Below are 20492 nucleotides of genomic sequence, written 5' to 3' on the forward strand. Positions count from 1 at the left end.
CCACTTTGCGTCTGTCCATTTCAAATGAGCTCGGGGCCAGAGAAGGCAGCGGCATTTCTGGATGTTGTTGATGTATGGCTTTCGCTTTGCGTGGTAGAGTTTTAACTTGCACTTGTAGATGTAGTGACAAACTGTGTTAACTGACAATGGTTTTCTGAACTGTTCTTGAGCACACACGGTAAGATCCTTTACATAATGATGTTGGTTTTTAATGCATCCTAAGGGATAAAAGGTCACGGGCATTCAGTGTAAGTCCTTGCAATTGAATGTTGAGAAACATTGTTCTTAAACTGTTGGACTATTTTTTTTTTCACACAGTTGTTCACAGAGTGGTGATCCTCACCCCATTTCTGCTTGTGAATGACTGAGCCTTTTGGGGATGCTCCTTTTTATATCCAGTCATGGCACTCACCTGTTTCCAGTTAACCTGTTCACCTGTGGAATATTCCAAACAGGTGTTCTTTGAGTATTTATTAACTTTCCCACTCTTTTGTTTCCCCTGTCCTAGCTTTTTTTAAGTGTTGCAGGCATCCATTTCAAAATGAGCAAATATTTGCAGAAAAACAATAAAGTTTGTCAGTTTGAACATTATACGAGGTCTATTAGAAAAGAAACCGACAGTTTTATTTTTTAAAAAAACTATATGGATTTGAGTCACGTGATTACATCAGCCAAGCTTGAACCCTCGTGCGCATGCGTGAGTTTTTTCACGCATGTCAGTGACGTCATTCGCCTGTGAGCACGCCTTGTGGAAGGAGTGGTCCAGCCCCCTCGTCGGAATTCCTTTGTCTGAAAAGTTGCTGAGAGACTGGCTCTGTGCTTGATCAAAATTTTTTTCAAGAACTGTGAGGCACATCCGAGTGGAGACCATTCGAGAAATTCAGCTGGTTTTTGGTGTAAATTTTAACGGCTGATGAGATTTTGTATTGTTTCTATCGCTGTAAGGACTTCCCACGGAGCGGGACGTTGCGCAGCGCTCCGAGGCGACGTCATCCTGTTTCAAGCTGAAAACCTCCAAATTTAAGCCTCTGTTGACCCAGGACATCGTGAGAGAACAGAGAGCTTTCAGAAGAGGTCGGGATCAGCAGTTTATCCGGACATTCCACTGTTAAAGGAGATTTTTTTAATGAAAGACGTGCAGACGGATTGGCACGTCGGCTTGCAGCCGGCACGGCACAACCGCCACAGGAAAAACACAGAAAAAAATAATAAGGTTGGATACTTTTCTCACAGACCTCGTATGTCTTGTCTTTGTGGTGTATTCAATTGAATATAGGTTGAAGAGGATTTGCAAATCATTGTATTCTGCCTATATTTACATTTCACACAATGTCCCAACTTAATTGGAATTGGGGTTGTATAATAACATTTGTTTTTGTTTTCTCCTTCTATAACCCTGGCTGGAATTTATGAAAAAAAGAGCCACAAACAAAACACCCACTCCAACTATATCTCCTTAACAACTTGTTTTTTTCTTCTTATTATTATTATTATTTTATTATTATTTTACTATTTGTGAAAGTTAAGATTAAGTCAAGGTCAGGTGTGGAGAACACATCTTGCAAAGCAGTCTTTAGCAGTCATAGCTTGGCGCCAAAAATGTTTTGCACTTGTATTGCGTGTGATGAACTCATCAGAACTGGTTGTGCACTGCTTCCCAAATGGTTAATTGTTTCTTAAAAGGCTTGTTAAAGGTTCCAACTGGTCTTGTGTGAAGGGTTATTAATTAACTGTGGTTTTGGAAACCTTCTGCTACAGGCTTGCTTTTTTTTTTTTTTGGCAGTGTTGATGGAGAGAAGTGAGAAACACTGAAACGTGCATGTAGATGTTCTTGTGTGAAACGGTTCCCTCACACAAGAAGCCATTTAGTTGCAGTTACATGTTGACTTAATGTGTCATTGGATATGTTGATGATGTTGATAGTGCTCCTTTTATCTTAAGGCACAAATATTTGGAAAATGTCCCAGCTTTCCTCTGGTGACCCATAACCCTGTCCACTGCAGAGTGAACAAAGAATTTTTGGAACAATTAGCTGGGGGTGGGAAAGGGGTATATTTGTGTGTCCGTGCAAAGCTTGAGTGTTGATTTGCCTCAATGCGCTCCGTAAATACGCAGTGCTTTTGGAGTTCTTAGTTTTCTTAATTCTCTAAAGATACAACAGTGCACTTTGAGAACCCAGTCAGCAGAAACCGCAAGCTGAGGTCATTGTAATCATTATTTTATTTTTCTCCCATTCTGTCAAACAGAAGAAGAAGAAATAACAGACTGATTACCTGTGTTTTTGTTTTGCTCAGTGCAAGATAGTAAGACACACCACATTTTTAAGATGTGTGTTTTGGAGAAATGGTTCTTGGGTCAGGGAAGAGCTGACTAAAATATTTGTGGTGATCTTGTTTTTTAGTTTCTTTAACATTGCTGGGTTTTCTCTTCCTTAAAAATGTTTTTCGTTATGACATCACACAAAAAGCTGAAGGAGATTTTCAAATGACTTCTTTTGGTTGGTGGGTGAAGGATTGTTGGAATTATTAATGTCAAAAATGTGTTTGCTTGGATCAATGGCTTGAAAAGCGATAAGTATGTTTTTGTTTGTTTGCTTTTGGGAAGGCAACTGTAAAACATCCATCAATATGTCTGGAACTTTTCCCGTGTGACCTACTTTATCTGAGGTCACAGACGAGGTGGAATTAGAGCTGTTTATATGATCATAATTTGGTGTCTATAGCCTCGAAAAAAAGTTGGTCAAGAATTATGGGTTTTAAATTATAGCCAGTTACAGCTCAATTCCCCACCGGGCCTCTTTGATTTGGGGTTAGTTGAACTATAGATTCTGTTTGTGGAGAAATTCTCTTGAGACTCAATATTGCAACATGTTAGGCAGCAAATTCTCCAAGAACGGCATGTTGGGTTCTCAGGAAAGCAAAACTATGTTGCAATCTCTCCTCCTCCATTGTGTTATTGTGGAATAGCAGCACTGTAATCTCACGTGGCCGGATTAACAGCAGAGAGTGGGTGTTTATGCTGGATTTAAGAAAAGATAATACTGCCAATGACTTTCCTACTTTTACAGCCAGCCTGGTGCCGATGCCATTGCGGATCTTACTGAGTGCACTCGTCTTTAAAGATACAGCTCCCTTATTGTTATTTGACTGATAACTTTGAACATTCAATTTTGGGAAGAAAGTTTTAAGAGTAAGCACTGTTGAAAGTTGGAATTGATGTTCGTATCCTGAGGCATTGTATTTCATGCAGAAGTGGCTGCCCATGTGCAAAGAGGACAGTAGGGGTCAGGATTTCACACACCAGCTGTAGCACCGACAGATCTATACTGCAGCTCAATGCATCTCTGCTTTCCTGTTTCCTGTCTGTAGGTGAACTTAGTCTCATTTTACAACTACAGCCAGACAGTCTAGATGTGTCAGAACCTTAATTTTAGTCCATTATGGCTTAATTCTTCTGGAATGATGAGCATTTAAGGTCTTAGTCAGCTCACGTGCCTGAGGGCGTGTGCTGAGGTGTAACAGGAGTGTGTCTGGGAATAACAGCAGCGTCATCCAGACAGTCTTTGTAATAGCTATAGTTTCGCCTGCCCTCCTCAAAATTATAGTCGTTGCGTTGCTCACGCTGGTTATTGTCCTGGCTTTTGTCCTTTTTCCTTGACCATTTTGGGTGGTGAGACCTGTTTGACCTGTTTAGCTCTCTGTATGCACAAGTCTGCCTGTGGACTTATCTTCTCTCGTATTAGCACCAATTAATTAACTTACATACACTTTCGCAACTAGGTGCAAAGTTTTTTGTGTGTGTTGTTTTTTTTTTCTTCACCTAAAAAATTTAATTGGGTAATTCATTTGTTTGATAAATCTTTGTTAAATTTGTATCATTTAACACATGACATAATCTTATAAATTATGAAATTTAGTTTTTTTTTTTTCTTGTAGCCCCCCCCCCCCCCCCCAAAAAAAAAAAATGTGGGAAAGATGAAGTGCTGTGAATACTTTCCAGATAGAGTGCATGTGAAGGCACAAATCCTGAAAAAATGAAGTGTATGAAGTCTTTAAAATAAAACCTGGGTTTTGTTTTTATACATTTTGAGGATCAGCTTTTCACTCATGGCGAAAACCAAATTGTTATATTATTGTTCTTGATCGCATACACTGTCATAGGCTTACTGGCTAATTATTAATGTAATAACATGGGGCTGGCAAAAACACTCTCTGTAGCCCGTTTTTTTTTTTTTTTTTTTCTCTGCACTGAACAGTCAAATGTCATTAGCAGAGTGTGGTAGCACAGAGAGGACCCTTCAGAGGTAAACGTGCATGTAGTCGTCCTCCCTTGGCACTGCTGTCAGATGCAGGACATCAAACGTCTTCTTTAAGGACCTGCTTATGTGTAATTTTTGGAGGTTATGTTTTAATTAATGTTATTTTATTGGTTATCACAAGGGATGGTGAGAAGGTTGGATATACTCTGGAGCGAAAACCATGAAATTTACATCCAAAGCATCTCCACCAAAGCCACATATTGCTTATAAAGTCTTCTCGATCCTGGGTCCAAAATATGTTCCAAATCTAATTCAAATCAAAAATTGAATTTATTAATTTCTGTAGCGCCAACTCATGAGATCGCCTCAAGGCACGTTACACAACACAATACCGAAAACAAAGAACAAATTGGATTTAAAAAATTAAAACAAGACAAAACATAAAAGAGCACAAGAATAAAAACACATAACACAATAAAACTAATGATAAAACAAGGAAAACAAATGGGTTTTCAGTCTCGATTTAAAAGTCTCCACTTTATCCGACTGCCATATGTATGTGCCGGGAGATCATTCCGCAGACTTGAGGCACAGTAGGAGAAAGCTCTGTGACTGTCAGACTTTTTATTCACTCTGGGAACTCACAAAAATCCTGCACCCTGCGAGTGCAGGGCCCGAGCCGGTACGTAGGGCTTGACCAGGTCAGCCAGATAGGGAGGTGCAAGTCCATGAACAAGTTTAAAAGCCAATAACAGAACCTTAAAATCCGATCTTGCAGCAACAGGAAGCCAGTGAAGGGATGCCAAAATGGGAGTAATATGGTCAAACTTTCTGCCTCGAGTCAAAAGTCTGGCAGCAGCATTTTGAACCAGTTGAAGACCACTAATGTTGGACTGTGGCAAACCAGAAAATAGAGCATTACAGTAGTCCAATCTAGAAGAAACAAATGCATGTATCAAAGTCTCAGCATCAGCCATAGACAGGATGGGACGAATTCAGAATAAAATCCCTCATTTTGTTGGACATTATCCATCTGCTCACCAGATTTCATCAGCATCTTCTCGCAAACGTTTGAGTTTAAATGTTGCCATGTGCCAAACATTCTCCTGGATGTCTGTTCTAAGAATATCTTCGAGATCACCTCCAAAGTTGGGCATTATGTCTGCTCACTAATTTTCACTGAAATCTGTTCATTGTGTTTTGAGTTACAGTATCTTGCTAACAAACGTTGGTGAAAACATTCACCTCTTTGGCAGAGCTAAACATACAGAGAAGGTTTAATCTAACCTAGAATGGAAACGCTACAATTTAGGACATGTCTGCAAAAAAAAAAAAAAAAATGGGTGGGGGCAGGACATTTTAAGACATTTGTTTTTATTGACATTGCAACATGGTGCGTTTGTGGGCTTGGCAGAGGTCTGCCCTCTCGGTATCCTCCTGATGTCTTTCTGTGCATGCTTTTGCATGCATCCCCCTGTCATGCATGCAGTGTATGTTTGCCTCTTTAATGAGCCTTGGCATTGCTGCAGGGGTGGTTTGAGATCATGGGAAAGGCATGAGGCTGTAATAGAGCACCATGTTGCTCCAGTGCTCCTCATGCTCATGCAGCCTTGTGGCTTCTTGGGCTGCTTGGCTCCAGAACAGTTTTAGCACAGCTTTTTGTTTCCCTGAGGCTTTTAGCGTTAAAGTCAGCAGAACCGTGACGCTTGAGGGCTTCCTCAAAATACCTGAAGGTCTCTGCTCAACTCGGCCCCAGAGACACCGTGGGGGAGGAAATAGGAAATACCTCAGACTTCCTCCTCTACTGTTCTCAACATCCTACCTTTCTTCTCCAACCACCTCGGATACCCCTGCCCTCTCTTCTCACTCCACCCTTCTCTCTGTCTTGTTCAGTATTTATGTGTCCCTCTTCTCTCCAGGCAGTAACCAAGAAAAAATTTGGGAGCAGCGACTTCCGATCGTCGCTGGAGAATGGCATTCTGCTGTGCGAGTAAGTATTCTGCTTGGTTTGTTGTTGTTGGTTTTTTCCCCCTGAAATATTGAGACACACTTTCACGTGGAAGCAGGTCTGCAGGCCAGCGTCAGTGTTGATGATGTTTCCCAGACAGAAGCCCTGCTGGCAAACTGTTTGTTTGTCAGCCACAAACTCTCAGCCAGGATTCCAAAACAGCACAACGGAGGTTGTATAATGTCGTTGTGACGTTTCTGGTGTCAGATCGTCCCTCTGCAGTCTTGTTTGAGATTATGAAGTGCGATCTATTTCAAGAAGAGCTGCATCGCCTGTTTGACAGATGTTACAGAGCCGCGGATGGGCTGAGTGCCATCTTTAGCTTTAATGAGAGCCGTGAGAAGCTGCGTCGTGAGTGGAAATCCTCCAGCTGAAACCACAGTGGGACGTCTTGCTTTCTCATTAGCCTGTGTGCACTGAAAGTGCAGAGTTTTGATGAGTTTGATACGAGCGATTTCTATCTAAATAGAGCTGTTTCTTGTTTTGACTCCCAACGTGCTGTTCTATGAATTGTGTAATTGCTTTTTTTCTGACATCTATAAGAGGGGTTAGTTAGCATGACATCGATTGGTACGTGTGGATGAGCAGTGATGTTATTTGTGTCATTCAGCAGAATGCTGTAATTACCAACCGCCCACCCACAGTCTGCGAGACCTCTTTTTATTTGCCATTGGTTCAAAGTCAGAGCTCATCATTCTGCTGATTTGAGCGTCACTGTTTGATCCCGCTTTCTGAGACCCGTTTGTTCACATGCACTGTCCTCCGATTAAATCATGTCGCATACATTCAGCACCACTGTTTTGTGTTTATCACAGCTGAAGGAATGTTTAGACACAATTACAGTCAGGCTCTAAGTGTTGTCTGATAACATCATCACCACTTTCTACAGTTTCACCGCTGAAAGGATTGAAACTTGAATGCAACAAGTTTCATTCTCTCAAGGTCTAACGCCAAACCATGTAAACACAAAACAAACAGAAACACATCCACTTTAACACAAAACTGCAGTGCTGTGGAAAAGGTTGGAGCTTTTGCATGTTTGAATTTTTTTACATCAAAATTAAAGAAATAAATAATTGATGTTGCTTTTTTATATTTTTTTAATATTTCTAAAATGATGCTCTTTAAACCCAATGTGAAAACTAATCTCTACATCAATTAAATAAAACAATAAAAGCCAAAATAATGGAATGCAATAGGTATGTTACTTTTTTATTGTAACATGACTCAAATTTAACTTTTATAGCCATTTTGTCCTTTGGCAGTTTAAACGTTTCTAAGTCACTGAATATCTGCGGGTTTCCATTATTGTATTTTTTTTATTTAAAAAAAAAAAAAAGTATCACAGAAACAGTTTCAGGCCCGCATGAGGTGTTTTTTTATGTGATTTGAAAGACACTATCGCAAAACCATGACAGAAACACTTTTTCCAACACTTATGCCAGCATTGCAATATTTAGCCTTCCACTGCCGTGACGATTGAAATTACAGTCTTCAAGAGAGGACAAAATCCAGCAGTTGCAGTCTATCACACAGTGAAAACGCTGTCATTTTGTAATCGTGTTTTGTTGATATTCTGAAAATATCACTTCACTTTTGTGCAAATTTATAGCGGAAACCCATCTTATGCCTAGAACGCCATTTGCTTCAATCATTAAGAAATACAGTATGGAACTGTACAGCAAATCTGTCTGGAGTGGGCAGTTCTCAAACACTGTGTGACTGTGTAAGAAAAAGACTAGTGAGGGAAGCCACCAAGACATCCAGGTAACTCTGAAGGAGTTACAGGCTTTTGTGATTGGAGAGATGGTGCACAGTGTGGCTTTTTGCTGTTGCATCACCAGGTACAGCAGATATAGTGGAGCATACAAGAACATTAAAACATATCAGATCTAAGTTCAAGTGTCCCATGTGCCTTATGGCAAGCTGTAGCTGAAATGTCATGCTCTGTATTGTTTTCTGAGCTGATATTTGGAGATGTTGGGTTTGTTTGGAGGTGTGGTTTGGGAGTAGACAACCAGCATGTTTACATCGCAGCTCCGCATTGGCCATTTATTAAACTGAAGCCAGCTGCCGGCATTAAAGAGAGCCATAAACACACAGCACCAAGACTTTGAAACTGTTTGTGTTCATTCCTTCCGAGTTAGACGAGTCTTGCCACTGAATGATGGCTTTCATTAACGTCCTGCATTCCTGTTATTCTCTTTCTTTTTTGATCCCAGTCTGATTAACAAGATCAAACCTGGCATTATCAAGAGGGTTAACAGACTACCCACACCAATAGCTGGACTGGTAAGTTTAATCACTTTGCTTTCATGGCAGATTTTACATTGAATTTAGATCATTTGAAGGATTTCTTTACAGTTCATCCTCGTTTTTTGTTGTTACCCTGCGCTGCCACACCAGCAGGGTATTGTAATTGTGTGTGTAAATGTGAGAGAACAACATAACTTAAAAAGGACTGGACAGATTTTCACCAAATTTGGCGGGAATATTTCTTTGATTAGTAACTCCAAATGATTACGTTTTGGAATGAATTGGTTAAGGGCAAGGACATGCAAAACATAGCCGGACAAAAACAAACAAACCCACATTTAATGTCATTTTGCTGCAACCAGTGTGAGTAGAGGTTTGATCAAAAGCTCATATTGATCAGTAAAAGATTTGAGATTGATTGGCATAAATGATTACATGATGAATTCATGTATTGTTTAAAAAAAAAAAACACTTTCATCAGTTATGTTCGGCCCCTTGAAGCTCACCGCATGTACAGTGCATCTGTAAAGTATTCACAGTAATTCACTTTTTCTACAATTTATGTCTGTATTATTATTATTATTATTATTTTTTTTTTTTTGTATATGTTTTACTTCTATTTTGTCATTTGTTTTTAAAATGGATCACAATGGAAACAAGTATTTTCATTTTCTTGTGTTGTCCATGTATTTTTAGTGTATTTACAATTATATTATGTGCTTACATTGAACATGCTAAATATAATCACAAACTCACACTTTTAATGTAAAGATGATTTACAGGCCCCTGATGGAATGGTGTGAGAATGCAGAATGCAGTTAGCAACACCAATTGTTCAGTGTTATTAGCTAATATCCATAGTTTCTCCAAAAATATTAGTCTTATCAACATTCCATTTAGGCACTGTTCATCCTTGACCCAAAATACATAAGCATACCAAACACCAAATGTCTGTTCTCTCCAGTTTGACCATGATCAAAGTTATACATGCGCACATACAGAGCTTTTTGTCTTATCTGCATTTTGCCACAAGCAGGTGCTTCTGTTTTTACACACGCCTAAACAGAGACGGAAGATATCAAACACAGTACAGTTTTCACTCATGGTAACGGAAACATGACACTTAACTGAACTGACTAAACCAATTGAACTACAAAAAAATACAATAAATCAATAACACTAAGAACACTGGTAAACTAACATGAACCACAATAACATTTAAAACCCTGAACTCCTATGGTGCATTGCAGCACAATGTCCGTTGCTCACTGTTAGCTAATATCACTAATTTATCCAAAAACAGTCCTATCAACTTTCCCTTTTTGCAGCGTTCATACTTGACCCAAATTACATAAGCATACCAAATGGCAATTCTCCCCACACACACACGCATACACACACACACACACACACACACACACACACACACACACACACACACACACACAGAGGCTATTATAATATGAATTCCAAAACTAATGAAATTATTTTTTTCAAAATTCCACACACAAGACCTCATGATGATGTGAAAAAAGTTTTGTTGTTGTGTGTGTGTGTTTTTTTTTAAAGATTTTTCCAAATTTATTAAAAATAAAACAACTAAGAACTGACATGTACGTAAGTATTCACAGCCTTGAGGCTGTAATTGCTGCCAAAGGTGCCTCAACAAAGTATTGAGCAAAAGGTGTGAATATTTATGTACATGTGATTTCTTGTTTTTCATGTTGTCATTATGGGGTGTTGTGAGTAGAATTTTGAGGGGAACTTACTCCATTTGGAACTTACTCCATTTGGAATAAGGCTGTAACAGAACAAAATGTGGAAAAAGTGAAGCGCTGTGAATAATTTCCAGATGCACTGTGTTGCTGACAGTCAGCATTCATAATTCATCATAAGAGTTTCTATCTCATCATGTAGTGCCCATCACCCCCCTGATACCTTTCATGCTGTTGCATTATTTTTCTTTGACAAGGTGGTTTATTTGCTGGGTCGTGTTGGAGAGCCTATATGAGCTTCAGCAGTTGATACGGCTGGTGACAGGTTTGAAGCAGTGAACATGGAGATACTTCAAGGCCAGTCCTGACATTTCAGCATAGGGGATCTAATATTGGACATTCAAATTTTGTTGTTTTAAGGCAGTGCAAGAGGCATTACGATGGTGTTAGTGTTTCGAGTATCTGTGTTGTATCAGACATGGAAAAATGGTATTGTGCCATCCCTTGTTGAGTGTACGATGTACCCTTCTTATGTGTGGCATCACACTTGAGGCTGGACTCAACCAAAACCATTTTAAACAAAACATTTTGTACACTGGTGGGATAATTGGTGTTTGTGATTGGGTGGCAGGTCAGTTGCAGGCTGAAACTCTGTTTGCGTAATAATGTGTTATTAGATCCCTCATGTTTCTCAACCGTTTGCATGGGGGCTTCTTGTGGAAGCACCTTTTCAGGCCTGGCAGTGTGTTTAGGGCCATAGTGGTTCAGTTGAAAGACATGTTTTGGGAGTGTCTGCATACAAGTTTTGGGCAAGTAGAGGGTTGGAATCCTTACCTTAAACCCATCCCTCACAAGCCTCTTTTTTTGTGGGTGTAATTGAGTCCAGCTGCCTGGAGGAATTACAGAGAGCCCTGATCTGAAACCAGTGAGTGTGTGATGGTGGGCTTGAGAATGCTTAACATGCTTGGCAAGGCGATGGCGATTGTAAAAGAATGAGCCTGACATTTTGCCGAAATGAAAACCGTAAACAGCTTTGGTGGTACGTTAGAATGCACCATCACATCTGTATTATGACATGAGCCACATTTGACTGCTCGCTTCCTTTGGACGGTTATTTTTTTAACTTCCTGGACACCTACTGAAATAATAAGATGTCTTCTCAATCAGTAGCACTCGTGTGGTATTTCCTAGACTTAAACTTGAAACCATCTGATCATAAATTCTCCAGCAAATGTGCAGCTCCTGTTTGGGCCGTGGCTATCAGTGGCTTCCAGCCACTTGGAGAAAAGTGGAGCATTCGCCAAACAAACATTACTCACTTTCACTCCTCTCTGAGAATATCTTCTTTCCCAAGGTTACAGCTGCTGACGGTCTGAGTCGGTAAGTTGTTTTATTAGTATTCTGTCTTACTGTATGTGTCAGGGTCCTTAAATGTTGTCAGCTGCTGTCATAATCGCTAATCTTATTAGTTCCCAAAAATGTTCTGTCACACTCCCTCTTTTAAACCTTAAAAAAGAGATTTCACCCAGCCTTTATCCGTTTCTAGCAAAAAATTTAACTTCTTGTTCACTTGTGAATATTGGACACGAGACCCCAAGTTGAATTCATTTCTGCCCTGCACTTAAATTTGCTACTTTGCAGAAGTTGTTCTGACTTTCTTATAAGGTGTGTGTGTGTGTGTGTGTGTGTGTGTGTGTGTGTGTGTGTGTGTGTGTGTGTGTGTGTGTGTGTGTGTGTGTGTGTGTGTGTGTGTGTGTGTGTGTGTGTGTGTGTGTGTGTGTGTGTGTGTGTGGATTGATAGCTAAATGGTAAATGGACTGCGTACCCATATTGACCTAAATATGACATGCATGACCCCCCCATCTTTTATCTATTTAGTTTCGTTAAAGACCTGTTTCTTTGTTTTTTTTTTTTTGGGGGGGGGGGGGGGGGGTTACTTTTTGAAGGCCAGGTCCTGTTTTTTAAAAGAACTTTTTTAGATGAAAATAATGCTAATAAAAGCTCGTTGAAAGAGGGGGAAAAACATGTGAGGTTCCATAAAACAGTAATAAAGTGGTATGAAGTGCAATAAAGTGGTGCAGTAAACTTACTTCAACACGTCCTCTTTGCCACTAGTACACCATTTGTGTCCTGACAGAAGATCGACAACATACTGTCAGGACTTGTCATACAGGTAGATGACCAAAAACGTTTTCAGTAGACATTTTAAAACACTTGGGAAAAATAATCTTTGACTGTTTTGATGGGCTGAAATGACAATCCCCGTTCACTGAGTCTTCTGAAAAGGTGTGGAGAAAGTGCCACTCCAGTTATTTCTGATCCAAGGCGGAAGTAAAACATGGCAAGATGTGGCGTGATCACTGATTAGATACGGCTTTTCTCTCTATAAATCTCTCTATGCCTTTTGACAAGCAGTGAAAACAGTGTGGCTCTGTTGTTGAAATAAAATTGTGTTGAGAACTTTCTGTGTGTCGAAATAGGCAGCGCAATCGACGGGAATGGAAGAATGGAATGGAAGAACCGCACGACTTTCATTTTATTTTAATTTATTTTCATTTATATAGTGCCAAATCACAACAGAGTTGCCTCAAAGCGCTTCACACAGGTAAGGTCTAACCTTACCAACCCCCAGAGCAACAGTGGTAAGGAAAAACTCCCTCTGAGGAAGAAACCTCAAGCAGACCAGACTCAAAGGGGTGACCCTCTGCTTGGGCCATGCTACAAACATAAGTTACAGAACAGTTCACAGAACAATTCACGGACGAATATACAAGAAATGCTATTGGCGCACAGGACAGGAGGGTTGCCAACACAAATACAACTCCCATTTCTGGATGGAGCTGCACCTTAAACAGAGAGAAAAAAACAGAATCAGGCATCAGAAAGACAAAAAATACTGTATAATTTGCCAGCATTAAACAACAAGAAAAACAGACGAAATACTAAGGTGATCGCCAGCCACTAGCCCTAAACCTCACTAAAAGACCCAGAATTTAGGTAAAGTTCAGGCCGCAGCCCGCTCCAATTACTAATAAATTAATTAAAAGAGTAGAAAGTGTAAAACAAAACTATACCAGTATACTAGCCATATGAAAGGGAAAATAAGTGCGTCTTAAGTCTGGACTTGAAAATCTCCACAGAATCTGACTGTTTTATTGATGCAGGGAGATCATTCCAGAGAACAGGGGCACGATAAGAGAAAGCTCTGTGACCCGCAGACTTTAATTAGGTTTAATTAGGTCACCTAGGTAGGGAGGTGCCAGTCCATGAATAATTTTATAGGAGTTGTAGACTTTCTGGAAGAAATGTAAATATTTTTAAACAATGGTGATTTATTGTTATTTGTAAATGTTGTATGCTAGTTCTTGTGGTGATCTTATTCAAGATAGATAACTATGGTGTTAAAATGCAGACGAGCACTGTACGACACCATAAGTGTGAACTGTATGTAAGACCATATGATATTAATGCATGTGCATGATGTAGCGAGGGGTATCATACCATGAGTTTGCTTATAGATCTCTAGCATTTATTATTTTAAGGATTGGTGATGGACCTAAAGGAATTGCTTTGTGATTATAGATAAATTAAGACATTTATCAAGAAACAATTCCAATTTTTTATCGCAACAGGTCACTACATCTACAGCACCATAAAACTGCCTTAGTTGCTGGATGGCAACCCTTCAGACAGGTCCATCTCCACTTCGCCATCTGTTATCTGCAGCCAGGTGAAAGATGGGCGTTTCCTTGGCTTTCTACCACTACTGGGGTCCTCAATACTGAGGACAAATTTTTGCCTCAAAATAAACTGGTTTTAACCTGTTCTATGTACTTTAAATTGTTCCAACAACAACAAATTAGTCGTAAATGCTTATCTATGTTTTCAATATTGCTGCATGAAAGACTCTTTACAAACCTCATTAACATGTACATGTGAAAATGTACTACAGTTATAGTCCAAGCTACCACGTTAGGTTTGTTTAAAAGATTTCCAAAGCAGGCTTCAGTCTGAGAGAATCTTAAATCCAGGGAGGGAGAATGAGGGGAAAATGGAAATCACTGGTTTTGTGGTATATTTAGCACCATTGGCTCCAGCTACAGGCCTGTTCTTTGGCTTCACATATGTTCTGGGGAATATTTGTCATGTTAGCGAGCGCGCTTTTCTGCTTGCTGTTTCCATGATAAGTGCTTGTGTTTCTGTGGGTATCGGTCATGGCACCCTGGTTCTGTACCAGGATGAGGAGGTGGCTTATGAAAGGAGTCCCACAATTGACACCAGAGGGAGAGATTAATTCAACAATGACTTCTTCAGGCTATGCTGACTGTGAAGAGACTGTGATTGACATTTTACTGGATGTTCCCACGCACTGCCTCCGCGATGAGCTTAGGTTGTATGACATGGAATCTATAAGAGACAATGGAAGATTTTCATCTGCCCCGGGGGTGTCTTTACTCACTTAAATGTCTGTAATCATCTGTGCAGAAGCAGGCATTTGAGCTTGTTTTGTTTCTGTGTTTGAGTTGTATGGACGCATGTTATGCCTGGATCTGACTGCTGGGACAAGTTGTTTTTTATGGTATCTGTTTCAAAAGCAAGGAACATTTCAACTATTCCACTGCCTCTCAGTTTATTGTCACAGGATTTCAAAAATGTGAAGCCCGATACTTTAACCGTGGCTTAGCTGGGTCACTTCAGGGTAATTGTAGAGTATGCCAATCTCACACAGGCATGTATGTGGAATAAATAGAATACCCACAATGTGACCAGTGTGGCTACAGGTCCAGTTGTGCAGAATTGGTCAATTTAAGAGTCAAATCCTTCCCTTTGTGTCTTTTGAAGTGCTGAAATCCGGGTCCTTGAGTCTGTCAAGAGGATTAGAGTCTGCTGGATAGTTACAGCATATTTAGCAGGATTACATGCAGGCACAAGTCAATATAACATTCTTCTACATTATTATCACTGCATGTTCTGCAGAGTGGAGGGGCTTTAAAATGGCTTAGTGTTAATTATGCTCTTTGTAGGGAAGCAAAACCCTTCAGTTCTTCCGTTCACTTACAGTTGTAGACAAAAATTTACATAATGGACATGAATTGTATGGAAATTTTGGGTTTTTGATGATTTCTTTGAACTGTTCTTTTGTCAGGGTGGAATGATTGTGTAACATGCATCATTCGTGACTTAAAAAAGCAGCATTGGGTGCACAAGTTTGAATTAATTTTGGATCTTTTCTAATCCACACAGGGTCAAAATTTATACAAATATACATACACCCCTACTAATAATTTTTTAAATGTCTCTTAGCAAGCTGCAGCTCAACCAGATGCCATCAGCAATATCTTGGCTGGATATGTGACCACTCTTCTGTTCTTGGTGTAGGCTAGTTTCTTTTAAATTGATTGGTTTCCTGACAAAGACCTGGCTTTTAAGTGTAGTCTACAAATTGGGGTTGAAGTCAGGCCTTTGGGAAGGCCATTCCTGAAGCTTAATGTTACCCTGCTTTAGCCAACCCATAACCAGTTTTGATGTGTGTTAAACTCATTGTCCTGTTGTTTGAACACCCAATTGTGGAAAAAGTTCAAACATCTAGCTGCTGATTTAAGGTGATGTTGAAGAATTTAGAGGTAGTCATCCTTCTTCGTTATTCCATCCACTTTGTGCAATGCAGTAGTACCACTAGCTGCAAAACAGCCCCAGTGCCCCACTACCATACTTGACAGTTGGTACAGTGCTAAATGGACTGCATTTATATAGCTCTTTTCCATCTGAATGAGAAGCTCAAAGCACTTGACAATGATGCCTCATATTCACACAGACACACTCACTACACACTGGGAGCAACTAGAGGATTAAGGACCTTGCCCAAGGGCCCTTAGTGCTTTTTCTGGTCAGGCTGGGATTTGAACCAAGGATCCTCTGGTCTCAAGCCCAACGCTTAACCACTAGATGATCACTTCCCAAAGAAAACAAGAACTTAATCAAAAGAGCCTACTGGGTCTTAGAACAAGTGAAATTAATAAATCGTGTTCTTAAACCAAAATACAAACACTCTTGAATAAAGAGATGTAATAACCTAATGTACATACTACTTAGCATTGCACTCATTTTCACTTTGTGGGACAGCCTGAACAGCAACAAGGAGGACAGTGTTCATAAGTTGAAGGCCTCAGCTTTACTTTTCCAAACATACCTGTTGTCATTGCGGCCAAATACCTCAGTCTTTGTCTTGCCTGGCCAAAAAACCTTGTCCATGTGTACAACTGCAAATTTCAGTCTAGCTTGAAGGTGTCTATTTTGGAGCAGACATCCTAAACATTTCCTCCCATCTGAGGGTCACCGTTTGGGTCTTCTTCCACACCTTAGCAAAGTGGTGACTAACTAGTACTTATTGCAAAGTATTTGAACTGATGATCGTGGAATCTGCAGTTGTTTAGAAATAGCTCTGAGACCCTCTTAACTTGTGTAAATCTACAATTCTCCTTCCTAGAGCTTCATTGAGTTCTTTGGACTTTCCCAATGTGCTGAGTGTTGGTCAGACTAATGAGTACTGTCAAACACACAATCCATTTGCTGGCAAGGAGAAACTTCCAGTTGTAGTCAATCATAATAACTAACTAGGAGCTAATAGACCTTGGCCATGTCACATTAAAAGACATTGTAGAACCTCCAGCACCACTTATTAAAAGCTTTAAGTGAGTGCATGTATATATTTGTTCCTGTGCAGATTACAGAAAACCCAAACTACGTTCAAACTTGTGCACTAAATTTTTGTTTCTTAAAGTCATAATGATGTATGCTGAATAGACCCTGACAAAAGAACAGCCCAAAGACACAATTAAAAGCCTAAAATTACCATGATATTAATGCCTGTGATAAGTAGACCACTACTGTACATCAGATAGGTGACTTTATCGCATTGGGTTTAGCTATTGGGTTTATGTTATATTACACAACATAAACCCATGAAACTTGTTGAAAAAGCAGAGCCTGGTCTCTGGAATATACCAAATACCATTCTGTTTTGGGGTCTCTTGGAATAAACTTTTGAAAAAAAAACATTGTAAGGTTGGAGGTTTGTGGTTATGGTGGAACAAAGGCCTCAGGAGTTGTTGTTGTTGTTGTGTTTTTTGTTTGTTTGTTACCTCGGCTAGCATGTTTGGAAAAAAAAAAATCTGTGGATGCTCTGTTTTTTTTTTTAATGGTATGAAAATGCCAACATGGATATCTTAGTGCATCAGTAAATACTTTTTGTACACACCTTCATAAAGTAAAACAAATATTTTAGTGTTAGATTTACTTATACAATTTTAGTTTATTAGAACCTGAGTGAGAACTCAGTGTGGCTTTGTGTTTATCCTGGATCAAGACTAACATGCAGCTTTCAATCACTCCCTGGAGTCCCATCAGACATGTATCTCTATGTGGGGGCAGTGTCAAACTTGTTGACGTATTGTAGTGTTGATATTGATGCTTCTGTCCTCGGACTTTGAGACTAAGAGACGCCTGGGGAAAAACATGGCTTTGGTGACACTGATACTTTTGCAAGAAAATGAAGGTCCTTGTCTAGTCCTAGTGGTTCTCATTTTACTATGTGGTTGTGATATGTGGACACTAACCAGTGAGCTAAGGCAATAAACATATATCTATGGCACTATGTTTCTCTGGAGGATCCTTGGGAACTGCTAAAATAATTTGTGTCAAATGAACAATTACTTCATGAGACACAAACAAGGCATCAAACCATAGTTTCTGGACATAAGTCATACTTTTGTTATTTTATTTTTTGTTTTTATATTTTAAGTTTGGCAGATCCTGTGACTTACATTTATATAAAAAATAAGGGTGTAACCAGACACAAAAATCACAGTTTGGTACGTTTCTGGGACAGTGGAAATGAAAAATGCAATATCAAATTGCTTTTTATCCCCCATTGGCCCATGGAAATGCTGTTCATCTATCCATGCATGCTGTCTGGGCCAACAGAGTACTTGCAATAACTTCCCACAGGTTAAGTGCAGGGACATCAAATTTGCACCTCTTGAGGATCTTTCAGTTTTGATAATGAGTGGCCTTGATCTAATTTTCAAGGTCAAAGACCAAAGAATTGGATAAACTCTAACTTTCCACTGGTTGAGTGCAGAGCTCTAAATTTTGTATAACATGTGCATCCCACAGATGTCTTGCTCTTCTAATATACCACCAGATGACCATTCTGTCAGTGCATTTTATGATGTGTACCACATCAGGCAGGGTATCCCAAAGCCCAGCACCAGCACATGCAGAGAGCATGTGCTGACTGGACTTTACCTGAAATATGAATTGTTTTGCACATATATGGCATTTCTTGGCTTTATTGCAGAGCCATTGCAACAATTTAGTGGTTTGTCATTGAGGCAAAGCAAAAGCTTTTACGCAACTGTCAGTCAGTTAATTATTTTTTGATAATTTGTTCCAGTTGTAAAATTAAGAGTGGCACTTTCTCTACAGGTGGAAGCAGTGGGTTTGGTCCTCGACTGTGAGACCTGGAAAAAGTCCTAACTGGAGACAAGCTTGATTTTTAGCAGTGAATGCTGAGAGGTCAGCTCCCTGCTACCGTCTGCCTATACCCACGTTTGCCCTTTTAAATATAGAACAAGCTACTCCTTAATTTTTTTTTTCAGCCCATGTTGAAGCTGTTGGGAGGTGCTTGACCGGTGGGATGTACTGACTTGCCAAGAAGACATTTAGGATTACAACCGGAAAAGTTGTAATCCTAAACTACTGTGCCATGAAAGGCACAGTGGTTTTGTGGTTAATATTTGAAATGAATGTCACTTGTATGTAGTAATTATAGAGAAAAATTTCCACTGTATTGCATTATGCATTTGGCACAGATGGATATAGGCAATGATCAAAAATTTCCATGCAGGCACCCATTTTAATGGTTAAATACCAGGATTAGTATCAGTATTTTAATTTTGTTTTGTTTTTTACGTGCTGGTTAAGTGCAAAGCAGAAAATTATAAATTGTAAATATATTTTATTTTTATACAGTGTCATCTGGGATGCGCTCTCAAGATCTGTTTAAAATAAAATTTGCACAACATACATTTTTCCAGGTCTGCTGCAATGTGTGTGCTGCAATAGTTTAACACTTGTTAGATTACTTAAAAAATAATAATAATCTGAATTTCATTTTCTCCACCAAAAAGGTTGTGTGATCTAATATGGAGACATGGGCATTAGGTCAAACATTTGATATGGTTGATCTGGACCTGGATGGCGATTCAGACTTTTTTAATCTGTAAATTGGTGAAGACACAGTGGGGCAAGTGGGTGTGCTTCCAATACAAAAGGTTCCTGTTTCAAGGCCATCTGGATCAAATTCTTTATGTACATCTAGAATTGCATCAAGAAGTGCATCTGGTATAAATATTGTGCCAAATCAACATGTGCATCCACTGTAGTGACCCTGAACGAAAACAGGGAGGAGCCAAATTAAACTACTATTGAAACCTGTGCATCATTGTTAAGGTATCCTGCACAAATTGTTGGGCATAGTTTATTTTATCTAATGTGTTTGTTGTGTAGCTGCACTGTTTCCTCACAGCAAGATGATACTGGGATCGCTTCCTGCCTTTTTCTTTCTGTGTGAAGTTTGCATGTTCTCCACGCATTTGAGTGGGTTCCCTCTGGGTGCTCCGTCGTCCTCCCACTTCGAAAGACATGTAGGTTAGGTGAACTGTAAACTTAAAATTGACCATAGGTGGAGTGTGAATGTGTTTGTCTATATGTGACCCTGTGATAGACACCCCCAAGAGGGTACAGAAAATGAATGGGTTATATACAGGGATGCCAGTATCATGTTACTCTAACCTGACCGCTTTTTTCAGTGACAAGTAATCTAACACATTAATATTTACAAATCGGTAATCGGATTAAAGTTACTTCCCCAAGACACTGTGCGTCAGTATTATTTTTGTATTTTTATACAGTATAAATCAGGGGTTCCCAATATGCCGATCACAATCGACCGGTCTATCGCAGAGATAGTGTGGGTTGATGGCAGTATTAAAACTGGCCAGTGGGCACGGGGAGGTCAGGGGTTTGGCTGAACTGCCCACTTTTAGTGTTTGATGTTGCGAGCTGTTCATCTGCTGTTTTGTGCAGCAGCTCTGAGTTGAGAAAACAGTTGTCTCTCAAAGCGCACTGATGACGGCACACCTGCACTGAGCTTTACAAAGACATTTTTACACTTTTTTTTCTTTAAAACTCT

General features: G+C 39.7%; 1 protein-coding gene across 2 annotated transcripts in view; it reads left to right on the forward strand.

Annotated features, from left to right (window-relative positions):
* Positions 1 to 20492, forward strand: part of lmo7a (LIM domain 7a) — a 114632-nt gene that overhangs the window by 13389 nt on the left and 80751 nt on the right. For both annotated transcript variants that reach the window (XM_034186924.1, XM_034186926.1), the window contains exons 2-3: positions 6178 to 6248; positions 8489 to 8558. In XM_034186924.1, coding sequence (XP_034042815.1) covers positions 6178 to 6248; positions 8489 to 8558 — 141 coding nt within the window. The remainder of the gene's footprint in view (positions 1 to 6177; positions 6249 to 8488; positions 8559 to 20492) is intronic.

This window comes from Thalassophryne amazonica, chromosome 14, assembly GCF_902500255.1.
Source record: "Thalassophryne amazonica chromosome 14, fThaAma1.1, whole genome shotgun sequence".
In the NCBI taxonomy this organism is placed as follows: Eukaryota; Metazoa; Chordata; class Actinopteri; order Batrachoidiformes; family Batrachoididae; genus Thalassophryne; species Thalassophryne amazonica.